General features: G+C 39.1%; 1 protein-coding gene across 2 annotated transcripts in view; it reads left to right on the forward strand.

Moving 5' to 3' along the window:
- The window catches only part of ADCY2 (adenylate cyclase 2), a 225116-nt gene extending 208208 nt beyond the window's left edge, over positions 1-16908 (forward strand). The window contains exons 20-25 of one of the 2 annotated variants that reach the window (XM_055800386.1): positions 216-374; positions 7014-7160; positions 8687-8794; positions 10861-10975; positions 14749-14873; positions 16121-16908. In XM_055800386.1, the coding sequence (XP_055656361.1) occupies positions 216-374; positions 7014-7160; positions 8687-8794; positions 10861-10975; positions 14749-14873; positions 16121-16273 (807 nt within the window). In that variant the 3' untranslated portion in view covers positions 16274-16908. The remainder of the gene's footprint in view (positions 1-215; positions 375-7013; positions 7161-8686; positions 8795-10860; positions 10976-14748; positions 14874-16120) is intronic. The other variant, XM_055800387.1, reaches the window with a different exon arrangement.
- Positions 16909-24619: the final 7711 nt, after the last annotated feature.

Here is a 24619-nt window from a genome sequence, read left to right on the forward strand (position 1 = left end):
TTCCTGGGCCTTTTTGTTGGGAGGGCCTTACAACTTTGATGAAATGTATAGTGTGTGCTTGGGGGTTTGAGTTCTATAAAATCTGGAATTATACTTGAGTGACCAAGTAACAGCCTTGTAGGGGTGGTGTACTGTGATTATTTTGTCTCTTAAACCTGTACTCCAGCAGGACAAGATGCCTATTGTTTCTTTACCTCTGTGTCCTCTTGTAACAGAATGAATATTACTGTAGGTTAGACTTCCTGTGGAAGAACAAGTTCAAAAAAGAGCGGGAGGAGATTGAAACCATGGAGAATCTAAATCGGGTGCTTCTGGAGAACGTGCTCCCAGCCCACGTAGCTGAACACTTCTTGGCAAGAAACCTGAAGAATGAGGTCAGCCATCTCTGTATATCCTCTGCTCTGTAAGAAAGCAGTGTATCCTGGAAACACTACTTAATGCTGATTTGAACAGTAGGTCCATACAGCGAGATTGTAGATTTACAGTTACTTTCATTCCCGTTCACCTGCCTGAAAGTCTTGCTTTACAGCACTGAACGCACCCTAATACTTTGAAATAAAAAATGTGGAATTATCTTCAGTGGCAATGCACTTTGTGTTTTGATGGGGGATAAAAAAGGGTAAGGAGGAAGAATGGGATGGTTGAACCAATATGGATTTAAATTCAAATCATATGCATTCAGATACTTTTCCCTTTGTGATCAGAGTGGAGTTGCATCCAGGTTCTGAATTTTCTTGCAGCTACTGGAGACCTTGCTTGCCAGAGTGAAAATTAGCCTTCTCCCTGAAACAGCATCTCTCTTAATTCTGGAAAGAGGTTCTGAACACTGAATTACCTGTTTACTCACTGCTTATGGACCTAGTCCAAGCACCAGAAAAGTCAACCAAAAGGTCCCTATTGACTTTGGTGGAAATTAGATCTGCTCCTAGTATTGCTTTAAAGTTTTAATAAAGCCAAAAAAGGATGAAAAAAAATAGAGAGAGAGAGTAGGAGTTCTAGGTATCTTAAATGCAATAGTTTTAATTACTTGTGCATACCAAACAATTGTTCCAAAACTGACAAAAGAGGAGAGAGGGCAGCTTTAGGGATTCATTTTTGATCTCCTGAGTCAAAAAGGACAATGTCTTCCCTTTCACTGCGGTTTGAATTAAGCAGTACTAATCAGTACTTTATATCAGTACTTTCGTGCTACCTGCAAGTATTCATTCGGTAGCTAATGTCAAATGAAAACTGCTGTGGGGTTCCTTTGAATCCAGTGAAGACCTTGGCAGGAAGCCAGGTTGGCTCAGCTCCAGTTCTTAGTTCAGGCATTAAACACAGCAAACCATCAGGAGATTGCTTTCTCATTTATGTGCTATTCCATCTCGGCTCCCCAGCAGAGCAACACCATCTGCTTACCTTTGTATTGGCAACTGGATTTATATTGTCACCCCTCAAGATTCTTATGTTGGAATAAGCTTTAGTAAATTTAGTGAAGAACAGAAGTTGTAATGTGCTGAGCTCTCCAATCTTATCATGTCAGCTGAAGTGAAAACAATTTGACATGATTTTAGCAGCATTCATTTAAAAAAAATATATCTTTAGTTGTTTCTGGTTTTGTTTATATTTAAACACAGCTTTCAAAGAGGGAAGAACCTTTCAAATTCCTGGAATTGTTTGGGAATATAAGCATCCGCTGTGTCTTCAGATTTGTTTCAATGTCAGCAAGGATGTGTTGAGTCTTAAAGGGCATTCTGTATGTGTCTATGTGTATACACCTAAGAATATGTTAGGACAGATCATGCCTTTTTCTTTGTGTGGATATTTAGGTCAACAGATACTGAATTGAAATTTGCCTGCATTTTCCTTAGCAGCAAGCATTCATGTTAATATGGGTTTATGTATATTCTTTCCTGTTTAAACCAGAATTTGAGATGAAAATTAATGGATGAATAGTCTGGCTTGGAATACTGTTTCTCGTAGATTTATATGCATGCAGCTATATGGAGAAAAGGGAAGACAAAGTATGCTGCTGAAGAAGAGGCAGCAAGAATGAAAGGGGGAAAAATGAATGGATGAATGTTAACTGGGAGTAGTGGGATTGTAATTTTAGATGACCAACAAAGGTCTTTTCATAATAGGAAACACACTGACTAATGCTGATATGGTAAAAGCAAAGTTACTTCAGAGCAAACTGTAATAAAAGTTTGTTTGCTTTACCAGAATCTCCGGAACTGGGTTTCTGCTGACAGTCTGCATGCTGGGTACCGAACAGGGTACTTTCCAGTTGAGAGAGGGAAAGACAGGAACAAATATAAAATGAAAAGCAGAAAATGGGGCCAAGATTATATTTATCTTCACCTGGCTTGTGCAGCCTTTTCCTTTATGCTGTTAGCATCCAGATCTCCTGGGTGTAAAAAGTGCTCAGGAGCTTTTTTGCTGCAAGCTAACTGGTGAGCACATTACTGAGCAAGAGGAATCCTGTTTCATTAGCTACAGGATGGAGCCAGCACCCTACTTAGAGCAGTAATTCTGCCCCAGAGAAGATGACAGCTATACACTTCCAAGAGGCAGAATGGGACCAGATTGCATCCTCCATCCCGAGATCTCCAGGCACTGGAGAAGAAGAGGGAACAGTAAGGAAAGTCATCTGGCAGAAATTCAGCTGTTATCAAAGAGAAAAAAAGGGAAAAAAATAAATAAGGGGGGGGTTGACTGCTGAAGACAGGATGATTTTATTTTTGTTGAAAGAAACAAAGCTGTTTCTTACTGGAATGGTGTTGCATGTAATTTTCTGTTGAAGCATTTTGGAGAGTACTGTTTCAGGAGAAGTACTCACAGGAAAATTAAGACACTCAATTGCCACAGCCTTTATTATTTTGAATGATCGAAGTAAATTAGCTGGGAATACCTGCTTAAAATTCTCTGACATTTATTGTGACAGCCACAATTGCTACTCATCTGGTTATAAACAGTGCCATTTGATGTTGTTCCCATGCTGGTACTCTGCTGTAGAGCATTAGTGGAGATGGATATTGCCCCAGTATTAGGAAGAAAGAGAAAGGGGACACTTGCTGAGCTTCAGCATATGACAAGTGTTCACATACAATGTGTTTGTCTAGTTTTGAGGTGGAAGAGAGGAAGGAGTAATAACTGTGGTTATAGAAAAAGATTTGTGTCTCTAATCGTAACAGTCAGACACGCAACCCTTTCTTACAGGTTGGTTTTCTCCATACTGGGTGGACAACCAACAGCATAAAGTGCAGTGATCTTCCTGTGTCGCAACAGCACTTTTATTTGAATCTTTGCTCCTGTCTTTTGCTCAGTAATATTTCACTTCCTGATGACTGTGCATTGTGCAATTTGCTGTGATTTATTCTGGGCAACACTTCAGCTTTCAGGGAAGACAGAAAAGGCACTTAATAGCTAATTAGGGCTCCACACCTAACATCGGTAAGACAGTGGCAATTGTAGCAAGACGGGACTTGCACCCCAGTCCAGTCAACTGCAAAAGTTTGAGGAACAGCAGAACTGTTAATGTGCCATTCACCCTTCTGCTTTTACCTGTAAACGTAAGGGCATATTTTTCTCCTGCAGATGCTTTCTATATGCATCCTAGTTATGTATTTTTCTAGTATTCACATAAGCGTTCAGGTTTTTGACTCTCTAAGGTCTTGTCTTTCATCTTGTTGAATAGCAATGAAATATACATTTATATAGCTCATGTAAACTATTTTTCCTTATTCTACTTTTAAATGTTCTGTTTATCTTTTTGTTCCTGTATCATGAGGCAGTAAAATGAAACCATCTTCTATCATCTCTGCTTCATATTATTCAGTAATACCACATGCTTGCAGAACTGCATAGTTGGCCTCCTTTTCCTATAAGGGTTAAGCTGTAGCTCCTAACTGACCTGTATTCTTACGACTTTAAGATATATTCTCAAATAAATCTCTACATGGTGCTAGTTTCCATGTACTATTTCAGATATTGCACTGTCCCAGTACCACCTCTGTGCCTAGATTTTGTCTGTTTCACAAACTTTACAACGAGTATCTCATCAGTAGTGGAATTCTGGCATGTTTTACATTCTCAGGATGCTAAATCAGCAGGATTCAATAAAGCAAATAAAACAGCTGCTATCTAATGTTAATGTTATCTAAATTAAACCAACTTTTTTACTAATTAACAGAATCCTTAGGACAATAGAATTGTGTATTAATATTAATTATAAACATACTATTAATTTGGCTGGATTTAACTTACTGGATTTTTCAAGCTGGTAGGAATATGAACTTTTTTTAAAAAAACAATATTAATATTTGTCACAGATGTATGCAGCTTGTTTATTTTGTCAGGTCAAGTTTCAGAAGTATGTTTGAAATAATCTAGAATGATGATGATTATGATGATGATGAGGAGGAGAATAAAAAATAATATTTTGAGTCTTCATTATCTACATTCTGCTATAAATGCTCTTTTATCTCCCTCCAGTCTTTTATCTAAAACTGTGAATTTCCCCTTCTGCATTACCAAGGCCCTGTATTTGTGCTGCAGACGTCTTTTAATAACAAGCACCATGTGTGTGGCCTGAATTCCTTTACCCAAAGCAGAAGTCTCGTTACAGAGAAGGAGACTTGAGGAAATAGAAGGAAAGCTGAGTTAACCATAGATTATAATTTCTGTACATATCCTGCTAACTTGCCCATGAAAAACACTCAGGACATTAGATCTTGACTTTTGAGTGTATTTATATGCAAATGTTACTGTAGCTTCAGTGTAGACATGCCTGACATAATTGAAGTAGGTAGATGTGAAGAAAAATGCAGACTGCAAAAGCTAAACATATGAGGAGAAAGCCTGTTAATATGCTGCTGCTGCTCTGCTGAACTAATTTCAGGCTCACTTGAGTATATCTGCACCAAGCCTAGGTACATATTGAATCAAGACAGCTGCCAGGTATGTCACTGCAGTATTACAGAGTGGACCTGGTTTTAAGTGTGGGTCACTGGACCAAAGAGACATCTTTTTGGGCCTGAGCTTCTGAATTTCTTGGAGTCAGAGTCATCCTGCAGAGTTTCAGGCACTCCTCTTGAGTGCCTACATTAGGAGAAATTACCTCTTTAGCCTTTTTTTCATAACTGACTGAGAGAGAGAAACACTATCTGAGGTGATTCTGCCCATCTGACATTAATATGACCTTCCACATAGGCATATCTACTGTACTGACAATATAGGACACATGGGATGACTGTGTTCTCAAACTAAATACTTCAGACAGGTGCTTAAATTGCCTAAATTCAATTGACATCATCCAGCCATAGGGATTCCCTCACCCCCACCTTTTATTCATTACTTCATTATATGGATTAAATTTATTAATCAGGTGCTTATGGAGATGGATAAAACAGACTGCAGAAACATATTATCACAATAATAGTTCTTCCTGAAAAACTCTCTTGGCAGGAGGGCATAGGAGATCCAGAACTTCTTTGAGGTTTAGTAGCGATCTGACAGTGAACTCATCGGCTTGGTTGTTTAGTCACTTTTCATTTACACAATCAGGTTGCATTAAAGTGATACTGATTTTATATATATGGCTGTAAGCTGGATGTCAGGTACACACAGTCAATTTAAACCAGCTCAGCTTTAAGAATATAAATAGTAATGGTGAATTGCAGTGATATATTCCATCCCCACTGCACGGAGGCACAGTGGAGCTTGATTCTGTGGTTATAGAATCCTTAGAAAATAAAGGGGCAGAAAAATCTAGTAATAAATCACCTACCTCCTCCATCTGCCCATGTTCCTCCCTGTCCACCATTATTTTCATGTTTGCTCAGAAACTTCCCTCACACCTGTTCTGGGATGAAGCACTCAACAGTTTTCCCGTAGTTCTATTTTTCAGTTATACATCACCAGTAGAGATTCACTATGTTTGTACACATCTGTGTACAGACACACCACTTTCTTCCAAAAAGAAATGTACTGCCAGTGAAATTGCAAAAAAAAACCCCAAACCAGCCAAAAAAAAGAGCTTTGCTAAGTAAAAAGGGAAATAATATCTGATTCTTCTTGAAATCACAGAACAAATCCTATTCACCTTATTCACATGAGTATTGAAATCCTTGTTTTATTCAAATAATAGCTTGAACAGAATTTGACTTTACAGCATTTTTTATTGCTGTGGCTATCTTTATGTATAGATGCTAGAATTTTTTTATGTATTAGCTTAATAAATATTCTTTTTTATTTTTTTTTTTTAGGATGTGAATTTGTTCTGAAATAAGAGATATTCTGATGTTTAAGGGCAGTGGAGAAGAAACTGAAGGGGGGTGTGTGTGTGTGTCATTTTTAGCATCAGAATCTTCCTGTGGAGCAGAGGTGCTCTCATTTCAGTGGTCACAAAAGGCAGTGGAGAATCTGACATACATAAGTTTTAGTTCAGGTGACTTCTCTCCCTTTGCCTCAGCTCCTTGTTATGGAAAAGAAATGCCAATTATTTTTTCCTATTAGACATCTTGTCCTTTTAGGTTAGGAACTATCAATCAGGATTGTGTTGCATTATGCATTTCTACTGCACTGGATTTGTGGTTTTGGTTAGTTTTCTAGTTATTAAAATAACAAAAACAGCTAGTAATAAATTAGATACCGTTTCGCAAACTGTATTTTCAGCCATGCAAGCCAGACCAAATTATTTTCATGAGAAGCCTCAGAAATGGGTCCTATCTAATAAATTAGTGAATGTTTTAGATTCACAGAGTTAATGTTCAGGAGGGAAAAAAAGGTGACTTTAAATCACTAAAATATTTTCAGCTGTATACATTGAGGTTTTTTAACAAACAGGTTTATACAATGTTTAAAATTAATAAATGCAACTAAATGCAAAAAATACCCAACCACTGTCTTAAGGCGTTCCAACTCCTGCAACGCCTCCCTTTTCAGAACCAGGACACTGCATGTTAATAAGGAAACTTTTATTTAGAGCTCTGTGTGACAGATTTTTTTTCTCTATTTTGTTTTCTTTTGGACAGGATCTATACCATCAGTCATACGACTGCGTCTGTGTCATGTTTGCCTCTGTTCCGGATTTCAAGGAATTTTACACAGAATCTGATGTAAACAAGGAAGGCTTGGAATGTCTGAGGCTGCTAAATGAGATCATTGCTGACTTCGATGATGTATGTACTTCTAACAAATGTCAGTATATAGTTTCAATCTTAATATATCAGGGTATGCAACAGTAAGGAAATGTGTACTTGAGAGGGAGAGTAGAAGAGCTGTCAGAAAAGAACTTTTGTGTGCCTAGTCACATGGAAATTACTTACATGAAGTATTAAAAGGAAAAGATTTGTGTGGGATAAAAGAGATTTTGATCTGACATCATACTCAATTTCTTTTGATTCTTTATAAAGAGAATCCTATATGTATATCTGATGGGAAATTTTTTGTTGTTTAGCTACAGTTCATGAGGCAGTCATATTACATGCCATATATTAGCTATAATTTCTAAATACTAGTGCCTAAAGTCAGGTATGTAAATTTATGTCCCCTAAAATGATACAGCTTTGTGTTATACCTGATTTGTGTTGGTCTCATTATACAGAGCATTGATAAATTTATACATGAGTGACTCAAAGGACTGCCTACGTTTTTAATATTCCATTCTCTGAAGTTACAAGGAAATACAGAGTGTGACTACAGAGGGATTGTGAAAAGGTAGCTGTAAAGGTCTCACTGAGAACAGTATTTGTCTTAAAGAAAGTTATTAGTGATGAAAATACCATAAAAAGGTGTTAAGATCATGTCATGACTTGGAAAGCACAGTCTGAATTTGCAGTTCTGAAGCTATAAAGAGTATTTAAGCAGCAAAGCCATTTGGAGAACATTGGAATGTCCAATAAACCCTGGGATATTAACTACAGTCCTTGGATTTTAGTCCCATTAACATGGACCTTCTCATTGACAGAGAAGAGACACTTTCGGAAAGTTGCTTAAAGCTTAACTATTGGCTCACATGGTGACTCAGTTTCAAGATCAAATGAGTGCAAAGTCTACTGACTTTTAAGAGCTGTATGTGCAATAAGTTGGAATTCATTCTCATTACTATAAATTTAGTCCCTTTATAATAAAAAGATATTTTTACAGACAGAAATTCCTTTTCCTTGGAGGCTGTAACCATAGTTTTATCCCTCCTTTAGTCCTTCTTCCTGTATATATTTGTGAACCGTTTGTTCGGTTCAGCTGTCCAGCTGTGTCCCCTTCTAACTTCTTGTGCCCCTCTAGCCTTCTCACTGGCAGGATCTGAGAAGCTGAAAAGTTCTTGGCGTGGTATAAACACTACTATAGCAACATCATATAAAAACATCGGTGTGTTTTCAACATTATTCTCGTACTAAATCCAAAACACAGCATTATACCAGCTACTAAAAAGAAAAAATAACTCTATCCCAACTAAAACCAGGAAAATTTAGTTCCTTTATAATAAAAAGGTATTTTAACAGAGAGAAGTTCCCTTTCCTTGGAAGGTGTAACCATTATTTTATCCATCCTTAAGTCCTTCATCCTGTATGTATTTGTGAAACCACTTGGGGTCTATTAAAAGACTATTCTAAGAATTGATGCTCTGAATGCTGTTAAAGTAGCAATGCTGTTACCATAACAAGGTTGCTGATCTGAATAATGAATAACCATCCTTGTTTTACAGTTATTGTCAAAGCCAAAGTTCAGTGGAGTTGAAAAGATAAAGACCATTGGAAGCACTTACATGGCAGCAACAGGACTGAGTGCTACACCCAACCAAGAACAGTGTCAGGTACAGGAAAAGGTTCCTGCTTACTAAAATTCATGTTCAAATGGAGACTAAAATTCTGTTCATTAAAATTCAGGTTATGTGTAATGTTGGTGCCTAATTTTTTTCCTTATTAATGTAGATTGTATTGTACTGGACAAGTATATACTTTTGTATAGTAGTCTCTGTCAATTACTGTCCTTCACATTGCATTTTGAAAATGCCACCTCTGTATTTGCTAGGTGTAAAACAAGCCTTCTACTCTGAATACAATACAACAATTTATTCCTACATGCTGCAGCAGAACTGGACTTACAGAGTGTAAAAAACCTTCAAGAATGAGTATTTTCCATTGTAAACTGGGACGGCTGAGTAGATGTACTAACCATACACTTACAGAATCCTCAGGCTCAGCACTGAGAACGTTTCTGATTTATTTAATAGGGTAGGATTGGGAACTACGTTCAGTAGAAATTAAGTTCAGAGAAGCAATTCATAACTTACAAGCAAAAACCTTGCTTTTGCCATGATCTTTAGAGTAGTACAGGTTAGTGACAGACAGCAATTATGAATTAACACATTCTCTGCTAAGGATTAATGTGCACTTGCCAAACTCATGTTCCTTCTAGACAGAAGTAATTAACACCTGAACTGTAGACCCTAAGGATCCTGAGGACAGAAAAAAGAATGATTTTAAATTAAGTCTGACATTAATACAGGGAGGTGAAGGGGATGAAGGAAATGCAGAACTGTAGACTGGAGATGAGAAGACATAGAGGAGCTCTGAATCACAACTAAAACTAGTATGTGCACAGGAAGAAATTTATCATTTGAGTTATTTCCACAAACAGTGAATCAAGAGATCCAAGGTTTAGTGTTCCTTTGGTGATTTAGTACACATTTTCGAAAGAAATCCACCAGAACTAAGCAGCCTTCAGTACAGATGCCCAAAGAGGCACATACCTAATGTGGCAGTGACTGACTGCTAGTCATACTGCTGGGAACCACTCCCAGCTTAAAACAAGCACCCAAGGAAGACTAAGTGTCTCAGGAGGAGGTCTGAATACATCAACTGAACAAGAAACCATCTGTCTTAGCTAGGATTGAACTCCTAAAGAAACAGGCTTCATTCATCTAAAACAGCTGCTCTGGCAAGCACTACTACTGTCCCCCTAGACTGATGGATCTTCTCTATGAATCATCTCCTGAAGTTGTCATCTGTCCATCTCTTCTGTCACTTTATCTCAAGAAATTAGGAAGATTCAGTCATTTCTCATAGAGAACAGTGAGTTCATCTCTTATGAAATCATTCTTTTGTCAGGGTCCTACCCTGGGCTGTGGAGCCCGAAAATGACTTCTCCTCAGCCTGAGCGGAATCAAACCAGTACTTAGAAAGCCAGCTACACTACTGATGTATGAGGACACATTAAGTCTATAGCCTTTATAAGTGGTATAAGCTCTGAGCCAGTAAATTAGGGGGCAGAGGATGGGTGCCTTCTTCCTCTCTTCCTCTTGCATCTTCTTCATTTCCAGGTCTATTGGATATTCTCAGAGGTGCTTGCTTTATCTACCAGATGAGATCAGTGGAGGAACTCTTAAAACTGTGAATTTAACTGGATCTTAAGCGACAGCTAGAGTGCTGAGCTGTGCAACAGTGAGAGGGAGGAGTCTCTGCAGGGATAACCACAAGCATTATTTATTATTAAAGGACATAGAATAGAAGCAAACACATAGCAAAAATTAATGAGTAAATCCTAGGCACACATAGACATCGAGTGCCTGTGGGTTTAGATAGAAGCTAATGAGTTATTTGACAATCAAAACATTAGATGGGGTGTGGTTTGGACCTATCATCTCTGGACTGCCCGATTGTGGAAGTAAAATGCATCCTGGTCTATTGGCCATTGTTCGATCTAACTCATGCTGGGCAGGGCACCATCTTGTACATTACTTTTCTTCTGCTGACTGCTGGCATTAGGACATCCCTAAGAGTTTAATTGTTTTTAAGCGTTCAGCATATTTTGGTTGTATTCTCATAGCAACTAAGGCTAAGGAAAATGATTTTACTCTGTTTGGCTGTTTAAATTCAGGAACCTGAACGACAGTACATGCACATAGGAACCATGGTGGAGTTTGCATTTGCCTTGGTGGCAAAACTGGATGTCATAAACAAGCATTCATTCAATGACTTCAAGTTACGAGTAGGTATGTATCACAGGATTTTTATGAGAATGTGATGAAGGAGGGGGGAATTCAATGTGAAGTACTAGCTGACTAAAGTGTTAAAAGTGTAAAATGACCAAAAGGGCCATGAAGGTAAGTAGCAACACCTTTACCCTGTTTAAAGGCAGCCTACGTGGTATTGCCCATTAACCACAGCTGCTGTTGGGGCAAGTAGTGTTTTCAAGGCAGGACTCAAAAAAGGGTGGTATTCCTAAGTACAGAATGGCTGAAGCAATATATTTGCCTGACTCTGAACGGTTTTATGGTAACTGTGTAATAATTATTCTAGAGGTCAACATTTTTTAAGCTTATCAATACCAAAAGACACAAGAAGACTCTAGATAGAGCTTTACCAAAACCATATAAATGGTTTTGGAAGACAAAAGCTATAAGGAGTGAGTGAAGCTGGAGTCTGAAATATTTCAGATGTACTGAACTGAAGCAAGCATACAAAACTGCACCTTTTCCTTCACAGTGTTGGATAAAGGAGGGTACTTCTCTTCTTTGTTGCTCTGTGGTTATTGACAAGTAAGAACAAAGATGACTAGTTGTTTATATTTGAAAGGGGTATCCTTTGTATTTCAGCTTCTAATTGCTTCTACTTGTGCATTATAGTATTTTAAAAAAACAAATAGGCAGCTGCAGTAAGCCATGGAAATGATGATGAAATAAATTAATTCAGAGCTGGTCAAGAACCATATGTTGTGAACTGTTTATTTCCTGATAGCAGTACACAGCAGTTATACAATGCAATATGTAACTTCGAAAGTGTGAAATGAAAGCAGTAAATAAATATTGGAAACCCATAAATCCTGTAAACATGTCAGAAATATTTGATTTCCAACAGTTATTCCCCTGTCTTGTCTTTTCTTGCTGTACCACTTGCTTTTCCTTTCTGCTGCTCCTCTCATGTTTATTTCACAGTGCCACCCACTGGCAAAACTTGCTATTTTATTAGCAAGATAAATACATGTGTTCCTTAATATATGTGTTCCTTAGAGCACTCCTTTGTTAGTACGTTTTGTATTCCATGCTATAGTTAAAAACTGGCAAAGCAAATCTGAAGGCTTCCTTCTCAAAGTGTTACAGAACTTGATGGGTTTTAAAAAAAGCATGTAGAGATACTGTATGTCTGTACAGAATAAAAGTTCTCTACTTGCCATACATGACATGCCATATAACTTGCAAACATATCAGCAGTGTCAGTACAGATAAGGAACTGCTGAATATGGGGGCTAAACCTGCAAACTGATTAAAGCAATACTGACTGCTTTAAAGTGGGGAACATGAAGAAAACTTTCTAGGGGAAAAAAAAAAAGATGCCTCCTCATGATTTTTAAAGTGAATGCTTTCCAGAGGTTCCAGAGAAGTCAGACACCTTTGCTTCATTAAATAAGGAATGTTTAAATCTACAAAGGGACTCAGGCCCCAAACTAGTACTTTTGCTTCCTCAATCCAATATAGGCACCACTTGGACCTTCACTTCCCATCTTCGCTTCTTCTCCACTTCCCACCACCACCTGACCATGAAAGCATGTGATAGCCATAGCAATTAGAGCCACTGAAACATTTGAACATCTACCTCTGACATAATCCCCACTGTAAGGATTTAAACCCAAACTGCCATTTGTAAAGGCCTTTCTCAGCCAGCATCTAACCCCAGAGTTGCTGCAACTCACTGGAAGTCTCAGCTTTCAACCTTCATTTATTTTTCAGGCATTAGTCCCCTTCTGTTAGCTAAGGTGCTTGATTTATTAGACAAGTTCAGATATGCTTTTGCAGCAAATTTTGCACAGGTACTGGGTTGGGGGTTTTTCAGAACAGAATAGAGACTGACGTTGTTTTCCATGTAGCTTCACGGTTAGAACATTTGACTGTGTTGTAGGTGAACTTAATTTTGTTCCTACTTTTGACTGAGGCTGCTCAAGCATGAGGATCCCTGTTCCCTGCAGAATGCTATGCACCCAGGCTGTAGGATACTTTGGAATGAGATATTCTCTGTCTGTCCTGCTGAACAGTATTTGCCTTTTCATAGAATAATTGCATGTCACTTTGGACATTAAAGAGACAGATGGTGTCACGCTCTGTTAGAGTATTCACCTGGACTGAGAGTACAACTCTTCCAGCCTTGCCCCAACAAACATTCACATGTGCTATGCAAAATAGACCCGCACTAGCAGGAATGCCCTAAAGCAGCACAACCCAGAATGCCTGGCTGACCAAAACACATTCCTAAGACCTATGGGTAGAAGTCTCCTTGAAGAAGGGATCTGAAGCTGGCTGTCTAGCCCCTGAGGTATTACTCAAACCATTAGTAGTGGTGGTTCAGGAAGGAGATAAAAAAACAGAAGTCGCCTCCTGCCCATTGTATTTTGTAGGAAAGTCCCACCTCACTGCCCTGATTTCTGGACCATGGCAGAGCATATGCCACACACATCTCTTCGGTATTCCCTACTAGCCAGCTTGGGCTACTCGGCAGATGCCTTTTGTGGATCCCACTCTTAGGTCCCTAGTGCTTTCCACACGGTGGATGTCATGAAGCAGAAAGACACACCCATGGCTTGGTTTTAATGGAGAGTGTTGCAAGGCCTAACTTCCTTTGTGCATTTAATCACAAGTGCTTAGACAAATACTTATCAGGTTCTATCTGGCATCCTTTAGGGTGTGCATATTTCCCCAGTTTTCTAAATTTAACTGCTACAGTTGCTTTTTCCAGGGTTTCCAAGTGGGTTTATAATGGGGTTGCTAGCCCATGCTGCCATGTTGCATACTAGGTGAGCTCACGCTGAGATGCTTCCCCATGCTACAGTCACACTTTCATTTTGCTGCATAGATATATCCCTAGTAATGGTTTCTGTCAAGGAATTAATAGAAGTCAGTTATGATCCATTGATGTGGAAATAATTTTAGAAATCCAAACTACTCACTTGTCCAGGGATTATTTCTCACTAGGTCTAATTTGGCTTTCCTGCTCATCAGTATGTAAGTTACAATTGTAGTATATTTGATGCTGGTAAACAATAGTGCTTTTGACTTTGCCTCCTAGTTTCCTTCCCTACTAGCAGAGTACAACTAGCTCCCTTTGCAAATGTAACACAGGACACAAATTGACTGCAAGATTAAAATTGCCCAGACTCTAATGAGGGACTACGTTGTTCTTCACTCTAGCAGCGTGCATTTCAGAGCTAGCAATTTGTTACACTTACTCTGTGCTTAATCCAATTATTTGAATACATATATTTATATTGCAGTTATTTAGGACCATTCTGTGGGCAATCCAGCCTTCAGAACAAGGCTTCAAATCCATTCAGCTCATTCACATTAGTTTATTCTGTGTTTAAAAAGCAAAGGATACTGTAACAGTCATTTGATTTGGCCATCAAGTATTGCAGAGAGGAGACGCTCTTTACACTACAAGTAGAAATTTAAAGAAATTCTTGTATGTTTTCCCAGAAGCTCCTGCTCTCCCAGTGTTCTTCATGCTATCTAATAAATGCAGTAGCATTAGGGTACTAATGGTTGAAAATATCAAATTTACTCAGGATGGGAGGGAGCTGTAAAACTAAAATTAGATGAACTAACTTTTGGCATTCTTATAACTAACATCCTCCTGCTCTAAATGGTTTATGAGACAGTTGTGAACAGGCTCTTTGTTGCTGTACTCACTATCCAGTATGGGCCAAATACCATGGATGCACTAAGTGTCCTTGGTTGGTGGATCTTCATTCTTAATGTTAAGTTCTGATGTTTTCCAGGTATCAACCATGGACCTGTAATAGCTGGAGTAATTGGAGCTCAAAAACCACAATATGATATCTGGGGCAATACAGTAAATGTGGCCAGCAGGATGGACAGCACCGGTGTCTTAGATAAAATACAGGTAAATCTTGGTTTTGTACTAGTATTTATCTTAATCCTCTGATTTTGGAGCCTAAAAAAATGTCATATATTTGTGCACTAAATAATTAGATCTTGAGCAGGAGAGTAAAGCATGAAAAGAAAATTATAGGGAAAATGGGACAAGAATCAAAACTTTGTCTTGGCCCTACAGAGGAATACAGTGGAGGAAGTCATGGGTTGCCCAGAGATGCATCCCTAGGTTAAGAGAGGAAATCACATGTCTATTCTGGGAATTTCTGAACTCATAAAATACTAGCTACCTTATCTCTGAAGAGAATTCCTGATGTTAATTATTTCTAAATAGCGGAAATAACCATAATTGTTGTACATCAAATTAAATCCATAAAGCAATCATGAAACTTCCATTTTAATGAACCATGCTGATTATTAATCTTTATCTTTAATAATATTTATAGATCTAGATTATAGACAAAGCTGTAAAGACCTTCAATTTATTAACTTTTCACTGGTTCCATAGTCGGGGATCACATTTTAGCTGTCTGCCTAGTATACTGCCTAGCACTTTGGGATCCCAGCATGTGACTGAGAGCACTCCAAATCTATGTTTGAGACTATTCAGAACTAAGTAATTGAAAATTAAAGTTACCAACTGTTGTTCAAAACTGAAAACTGAAGGGATGTCAAAGCAATGACATCTACAAACAGTTGCTTGCTTCACAAAGAAACAGTCTGAGACAATGGATGCTGTTGAACAACCTCTGTCTTAGTGGGCTTTCATCTAAAATGGCAGAAATGCCTAAAGTTTGGTTCACTGACAGTTATGTGAGAAACCTGCAACAGCAGCTCTGAAAGATGATGCTGGTGTCTTACAATGACCCCATTCACACAGCCTTTGGATTTGCAAAAAGATGGGGAAGCTTGGATCTACTGAAATGGAAAACAGCTCCATTTGAGGAGAGGTTGAGAAAAATGCTATATGAGGAAGATGTTGTCCCTGGTGCCATATGCATATCTGCTAGCCCTCTGTTTACAATGGTTATATCAAATTTTATACTTGATGTGATTAGAATGGTCATCCAGCAACAGGCTAGTGGAAAGCTCAGGTGTTCAAACTTCACTTTTCACACTACAGAGACCCTTAAAGGCCTTTTAGGCATTATAGCAAACCCCTTGTAGTTGCTCAGAACAAATGTTCTAGTCACACTCTGGAAGAAGATTCTGCTTTTCTCTGTTATCAATGCTGGTTGTATTACTGTATTGTTGCAGGTTACAGAGGAGACAAACAACGTCCTGCAGACACTGGGATACATGAGCACTTGCAGAGGAATAATAAATGTGAAAGGAAAAGGAGAACTGAAGACATACTTTGTACATACTGAAATGACAAGATCCCTTTCACAAGGGAACGTGGCATCTTGAAGATGCTTGTACGTGTCATTGATACCGTAGTTTCAGGAAAGTATCACGCACTTTTTAACTACATTTTGGCCCTTAACATGCGTGCTATTTTCTGGTATGTGGCACTTATTTTAATATGGCTGCAGAATAGTCCCATGAGCCGTCATTTTGCACCTTGATATTCCTAAGTTCAAGGACAGTTGCAATGTACTCTATAGGACTGGAAGATTGTACTGCTACTTGCACTGTTATTCAAAGACAAGAAAAGAAGGAATAGGAATTAAAAGATGATTAATCCTGAAAGGACTAAAAAGATATGTTAGTGACAAATGTGGGGGAAAAAAGGCAATAAAGCTAGGGGTGCATACTATTTTCTGATGCATGGTGTTTTCTGGAAAATACAGTCGCTCCCCAATAGCATCTACTAATCTGGTATTAAAGTATACAGTATTTGTAAATAAGTTTACTCTGTCCACACATGATTTGGATGTGATCACCAGTTGCATCTCATAGCCAGGGACACGTTGGGTGGCTTGCTGGCATTCTTTCTGAAGAGAGAACTAACAATGCTGGAATAGTTTTGTACAAACGTGTCAAATGTTTTGAAGCTATTGTCTTTTGTAAGGTTAATTCATTAAAAGTTTATATGTACTTTGTCTTATTGTTGCTGTCTCTTAGTTTTGCTTCCTTCCATGGCTTCTGTTGCTCTAAACCTGCGCGTCCTCTGCTTCTGCCACTGTGGCTTTTTATTCAGCAGTTAGATGTTGAGGCAGGCTATAGCCAGCTACCTCGATAGCCTTGGTCAATAATATCTGCTAGACTTGGCTATTGCCTTTCAGAAACTGAATCACCTCTATTGTCTTCAGTCTTGGGTGACATCCTAGGCACTTTGCAGTCATTTACTCCCTAGATGATACAGAAGACTTACCTCAAAATCATAAACACAAGCAAAGTGGGGGATACTGAAGACAGTAGCAGTGTTGCTACTTTGCAACTGGCCTGCAATGCTTGAACAATAACTAGAAGAAACTGTACAAGGGAAGAAACATTTTGTTTGTTTTGCACCTTGACAACCTCTTTTGCCCTTGCATGCCTTTCACTTAACCTTTACAATGCCAGATTTCATGGGATAGTTAAAATAAGCTAATTTATCAGGACATAAGTATGAGCAGAAGACACAAGAAATGCTGTTTTTGTGGATATTTGAGATTAATTTGAATCTCATTGAATTAAAAAGTATCACACTTGCAGTTTCATAGATAAGCCAGGTTAAAGACTGAAAAAGCAGGTGATCGTGCTATCAATGCTCCTTTAAAGCAGCGATAGTAAAGATTAATTTTTGCTTTGTTATAATCAGTACTTCAAATTAACATATTCTTTTAGTCATAAGATACTAGCAAGACCAAAATTAATAAAATCATCCTATTTACAAAGTAGCATATAATTACAAGGGTTTTTTCTGACTGATACCATATGAATATAGAAGTTAACTTATGCACTATTAGCTCTGGCATGTTATTAAAATGTAAAAAGTATTCAGATTTCTCATTCATGAAACATATATTTACATTTGTATTGCATCGGTGTCCTTTCAGAAGGAGTTCTCAACATTGTGGGTCACAAATAAATGGCATCAGGCCACAGTCTCACTGAGTGTGGCACAGTTTACTCACAGCAGCCATCTGCCCAGCAGCAAATTAGAATGGCAGTAGATTCCAAAATGCCTACATTTGCAGTAAAATAGACAATCTGAATTTTGATCCCTTTGAGTCCAAAAGCAAAATGCAAGTTATTTCAGTTGTGTCCAACATTAACACACTTGATGTCTCACCCAGAGCTGGAGACTTTTGATCAGTAACTCTCAAGATAAGCACTCAGTCTAACAAAATCTCATTAAAAATATTTTGTTGTATTTATGATTCCTTCCTTTTAATTAGTATGTTAAGATAAATATTTTGCAGTGGAATGAAAGACTTTCCAAATAGCTCATATGACAGCAGGAACAATGTCCCAGTCATTGCCTAAAACAAGCTATCACTTTGCTATGCTTCAGACTTCTCCTAAATCTGTCCTCTCCACTTATTATAAATTTGTCCTAAGAACAATTTAAAAAATTATTAGTCTCTTTCTTAGACTTTAAATGTACTCTGGGCCCTTAAAATCATTCTGGTATTATCACAGGTCAAGGCAATCATTTCTCACTGTGGATGAAAGCTATGTAAAGTTGATTATATTATACGGTCATATATATGTGCAGCTTTCAGGTATAACCTGTAAATTCAGGATTTTGCTTTTCATTTGTATTCTTGCAAATCAGTAGCAAAACTTGTACCTAACTTGATAGCTTTGTTTCTATGATATTTATAAAAGTTAAACAATATTATATTTCTGTAAGCCATGAAATGTTAAAACATCTGAATGGCTGTGAGTTGACTGGTCCAATGAAATATAAAGGCAGATATATACGTGCCCTCCAAGAGCATGTTGAAAATGCCCTTGTTCAGAGCACTCCTGTTTCACTGGTGATCTTCACTCATTTTGGTGTTGCATTTATATTCTTGCAGCCAAGTCCTGCTAAAGAGCAAGAAAGCGGGCAAAAGCTGATTATATGTGCAGTATGACGCCCAGAAGAAAGGTGCATATCATCCTCTCTAGCCTTCAGTTGCTGAGTAATATTATTATCTGTCTAGTGCAAAGAAGCTATTTGTATCCAATAAATACTTTTTTGTCTTTCAACGCATTTTACATCTAATGTTTATACTATTTTATTTTTCCCGATTTAAACTGACCCAGAGTTCTTGTATCCTCTTTCTTCCTCTCCTGCAGCAATTTAATCTGCCTCAATAACTGGATATAGCACTGCTCACGTATTAGTGTGTAACTTGAAAAGATAATCATAAAACCCAGTATTTCACATTCCATATGTTCTACATCACAGTAAGGCTCATCAAGTTCTACAAATTCTGTGTTGGGGCCATAGTTAATAGGTCACTAGTGAACCACAAAGAGCGTGACTTCTAAAAGTAAAATGCAAATGTATTTCACATTGTGAGGCAGCAACCGAAAGATCAGTATGAATGATTCACTGTCATATGGGAAAATGAAATCCAAACGGGAACACCTGGGGAGCCTGCTGGATTTCTTTTTCAAGGTCAATGCTTTGCTCTGATTTATGGAAGGCTACCAAAAGACAGGAAGAAAGATTAGACTTGCATGTTCTGTTAACTTCTGTTGACTACAAAAGTAGTTGGGATTACCTGTAAATTAATGCTATTTAGCTGCTGTTTCTAAAGAGAGACATTAGCATATTATTTATGCTGTGTGAAAACCATTTTTCATTCTCTTTATATTCCTTTATGATTCCTCTATTTCATAAAATATCTACAGGCCTTCCATTTTTCCACTGAGGCACAGGTAGTTCAATCTGCTTATTTCTAAAGTGACAGCTGTGCGCATCTGAAGGTAAAGCTGTTGAAAGTCTATCCTCTGTTTTCAGAACCTCAGATCGGAACAAACAATTAGCTGTGTTTTCAGGATCTTTATAAAGCAGCAGATTTACTGTTAAAGGCAATGGTTACCTTGTCCTTTGATATGTAGTTTTCCTTTTAGTTGTACTTCTATATGAAGATATTTTAATTTTTCGTTTTCAGGTAGCTGATTCTCCTTCACCTGAACTAGATACTACACTTCAACACTTTTTACAGGTGGACCCCAAACAATTTTAAAACTAGGGCTTTTTATTTTTCCTTTCTTTTCAACAATAGTGGAGTGACTCTGAGGGGGAAGCAAATGTAGAATATGTGCCTTAGAAAAAACATGTAATTAAGAGAGTATTTCTGTTCCTTGAAGTACTTCATTTTTGTGTGGATTCATCAAAAGTGGTGTATAAATCAACTGTATCTGAAGTTTACTACATATTGATTTTAAACATCTTCAAAATTAGAGGCAGGAGTTATTCCGGTCAGTGTAGCTTTTAATGTGTCAAAATGCAAGATAAGGACATTTCAGTTGTGTTTGCAACTATGAAGGTATGAACCCCTTTATGTTGTAAGGTGCCACTGTTCAAAACAAAGATTCTGCCAAGACTTGTTTGAAATTTTTTGATGGAGCGTTTTTCAAATGTATCTTTAGCCATTGAGATGCTCTTCATGAAAATCTCAGTTTTGACAGGAAAAAATTGCACGTGAAGTATTTTGAAAGCTTGACATTCCTGGACTAGAAATCTTCATGTTTGCATTACAAAACAGTCTTACAAATAGCAATTGTTATGAAAGTAATGTCATCTCATGTATGGAATTTTGTATTACTCTACTTACCAAGAAGGTTATTGAACAGTATATTTGTCTGAATTGGAGTATCCGTTTAGCAGATATCAGCCAGCTGTATTTGGTTTGCGTGGCAAGGTTTGGGCAGCAGGGTGGCTACAGAGGTGGCTTGTGTGCGAAGCTGCTAGAAACTTCTTCCATGTCCAATGGAGACAGTGCTGGCAAGCTCCAAGATGAACCCATCACTGGCCAAGGCTGAGCACATCAGCAACGGTGGTAGTGCCTCTGGGAAAATGTATTTAAGAAGAGGGGAAAAAACCTGCACAACAGCAACTGCAGCCAGAGAGAGGAGCAAAACTACATGAGAGCAACAACCCTGCAGACACCAAGGTCAGTGAAGAAACAGAGGCAAGAGGTGCTCCAGGCACCGGAGCAGAGGTTCCCCTGCAGCCCGTGGTGAAGCCCATGCTGAGGCAGGCTGTGGCCCTGCAGCCCATGGAGGTCCATGGTGGAGCAGATATCCACCTGCAGCCCATGGAGGTCCATGGTGGAGCAGATATCCACCTGCAGCCCATGGAGGGCCCCACACCAAAGCAAGTGGGTGCCCAAAGGAGGCTGCAACTCCATGGGAAGGCCACGTTGGAGCAGGCTCATGGCAGGACCTGTGGCCCTGTGGAGAGAGGCTGGAGCAGGTTTGCTGGCAAGACTTGTGACTCTGGGGGTATCCACGCTGGAGCAGGCTGTTCCTGAAGGACGGCACCCCATGGGAGGGACCCACCGCTGGAGCCGGGCAGAGTGTGAGGAGCCTCCCCCTAAGTGGGAAGGAGCGGCAGAGACAACATGTGATGAACTGACCACAGCCCCATTCCCCGTCCCCTTGTGCTGCTGGAGGAGAGGAGGTAGAGAAATTGGGAGTGAAATTAAGCCCAGGAAGAAGGGAGGAGTGAGGGGAAGGTGTAAGATTTGGATTTATTTCTCATATTCCTACTCTGATTTGATTGGTAATAAATTAATTTCCCGAAGTCGAGTCTGTTTTGCCCATGACGATAATTGGCGAGTGATCTCTCCCTGTCTTTACCTCAGCCCACAAGCCTTTCATTATATTTTCTGTCCCTGGTCCAGTTGAGGAGGGGACCTGGTGGACATTTGGTGTCCAGCCAGTGTCAACTCACCACTTCAGCATACAAATAATAATTGCAAATTATATGAGTCAACCAGTTATCATTTTATAATTTTTTTAAAATTATTAGAATAAAAATAATCACAATAATCTGAAAAGCCTGATTCTCTGGTCAAGCAGTTGAAATTGTAGTTACAAGCCAACCAAGAAATGTTTGCAATCTGCAGACTGAGGCTCAGTCACAGTAATTGTGTAGGTAATTACTCAAAACAGCAGATATATTCAAGAAAAGTTAAAAAATTTTCTGAGCAGCTTATGAACAATAAACCCCTGAAGACTGCAAAACGTGTGCTGACTTTTGCAGGTGATGTATAGTTGTCCCCATCTCCTTCAGAAAACTTCTGAAGAGCTTTCCTGTTTGAGTCAGGCAGTTTGTCACTAATTAGGATCTAGAAGAAACAAGTGCTTGTGTGAAGTAACTGGCTTGGACCAAAGCTATAGTAGTGGAAAGGGGACAGAGTTTTTGAGCCATTTTTGTTTCAGCCTTTTTTTCAAGAGCCATCAGATGGAACAATTGTGGCAAAGACTGTCTCTCCTTCGTGGCTCAGCTGAGGGTCAGGAACAAACAGCAATCTGATGCATGTTGAGGTCAAACAGCAAGGACAGAAGATGAATTGCTAAGCCTTAATTTGACAGCAGGCTAGCCATCTCAGCTCTAAGTGACATGAGTTCGAAATAAATACATCACCTTGTAGTAAGAAAACGCTCCTGTGTTTTTTCTGCATATCAGTGACCTCTCCAGTAATGTCATCTGGCCTCTTGTGTCTGTCCCATCTCCATCCCCCTGTGGTCATCTCTGTCATGTCTTCCTCCCACCCCCATTACCATTTGCTTCACAAATTCCTTTTAGGAATTTGCTTGCAAAGTTATTCCATAAGCCAGTTTCACATTTCAGAGCAGTGACTCTGCCTTTGAGACACCTTTATGGCTATAAAAGTACATATCAACATATCTGCAATTCAGGAACTTGAGTGGTGGAACCTGAGGGGGATATTACTGCTCCCTAAGAAGGCAGGCAATTGAACTTTTCCTCCTTAAGAACTGAATTCAAAGCAACTTTTAACACTTTGGTCTCTGAGCTTAGCTGTATTTGAATGCATAGTTTTTGACCATATAAATTAAAATTTATCAATTGCCCTCTCACAACTGTTCACATGTTTTTATTGAAGTTGGTAAGAAAATAAACTGACCTCCCATGCTACTGCATAACAGGAACATACACTTAACAGTAGAATACTGTCTGTATATGATCTAAATCTGGTTATAACTGGAACAGAAGTATCTGGGCATTCCTATCCTGCTTCTGGGGAGTCTGCAAAAGGTGACCAGGAAGAAAAAGGCCTTTGTAAGAGTCAAATAATTCTAAAGAGATTTATACTTTTCATTGGGCAGGAAAAATGAACTGAAAAGCATCAATTTTAAGTATTTCCAATGGGGAGATGGGGGTGTGGCAAATCTATAACGAGCATCCAGCAATATTTTTAACAATCTAAATTGCATCCAGATAGTGTAATTCATCATAATTAATTCCATCTTAAATGTTAATCAAAATGAGCTACATGGGAGCAGTAGAAAGAAAACTGGAGAGAAATCTTTCAAATCTGACTTCAGAGCTCTTGTCTAGCTTAGTTTGTATTTCTGGCAAACGGTCTCTCACAGATCTATTTATAGCTGCAGCTTCAGCTAAGCTACTTTTTATAAATGGGCTTGCTATCTCTTGGTGCTTGGACTAAACTACAAAAAAGCACTTGCACAGTAGCAAATGTGTCTCTGCATAGGAAGCTGATGTAAGGCGGCTGTTGGATTTTCAATTCCACTGCTCGCTTATGCTGCACTAATTTGGCCTATGCTACAGAAAGAAGAGGATCCTAATAGGTAGAGGAATGTTATTAGATAGGCAGATGGAAATTGTCATGAATGATTAAAAAAAACACACACCCAAGCCTGCAGAGTACAAATGCCTTCACACTGCACTTGCAAAGAAGCAAGAGGCTCTATGTTATTTGGTGCATTACTGGTGGGAGAGCAGTAGCTGTACAGTAGGAATGGGACTTTTAAATCAGTAGGCCTGATTTATTGCCTGGGCCCAAGATGCCCAGAACAATTGGTTGTGAAGATTTCTGGTACTCTGAATGTTAGCATTTTTAAATAAATCTTGGATGTTCAGTAAAATTCAAGATGCCTAAAAGTGCTGTTGTGAAAGTGCCTGTCAAAAGATACCAGTAGCAATGATAAATAGCAATGCTGTACCTACGGCACATTGGTTCTGCAACTGTGGTTACAGAAAAGACAGGTAAACCAAACCAAGCCAGTCACAGATCCCCCAGGCAGCACAGTAAGAAGCAGCATGGGCATAATTATGTGTACCTATAAAAGCAGAATAACCATGGTATAGATATTGAAACTAGGAGCCAGGCGCTACTAGGGCAGAGCAGTTTTAGAGTCTGTTGTTGGAGATTTGGACCCAGGAGATGCTTACTTTCAGTGTCCCCTACACAGGTGTTTGTGTGTGAGAGGCATTTCCAACTGCATTGCCATAAATTACTAAAAATTCCATTAAAACCTGTGCCCAAGTGGGCGAGGAGGTGCTGGCCTGAGACCCCAAGTTCCTTAGCACTGGGGATCCTTGTTCTGACAAAAACTGCACGCTTCGGTGTGGTTTTATTCAACTTCTCCACTTAAAAGGGGATTTCTGGATTGCTGCAAACTGCCACGGCATCAGTCAGCTCCTTTTCGGCCGGGCTGTGCTCCAGCCTTCCTCCCCAGGATCTGTACGTGATGGGGGCGCTGGCCGGGGGGCGCTGCCGGAGCCCCGGGCCGGGCCGCAGGGCTTGCTGCCCGCTGAGGCGGCAGGGTGTCCGCGGCTCCAGGCTGGGCCCGGAACCTTACTGCGGGGTACCCGGGAACTCACACCGGTAAGTT

The sequence above is a fragment of the Falco peregrinus genome, chromosome 3 (assembly GCF_023634155.1).
Source record: "Falco peregrinus isolate bFalPer1 chromosome 3, bFalPer1.pri, whole genome shotgun sequence".
NCBI classification, from domain to species: Eukaryota; Metazoa; Chordata; class Aves; order Falconiformes; family Falconidae; genus Falco; species Falco peregrinus.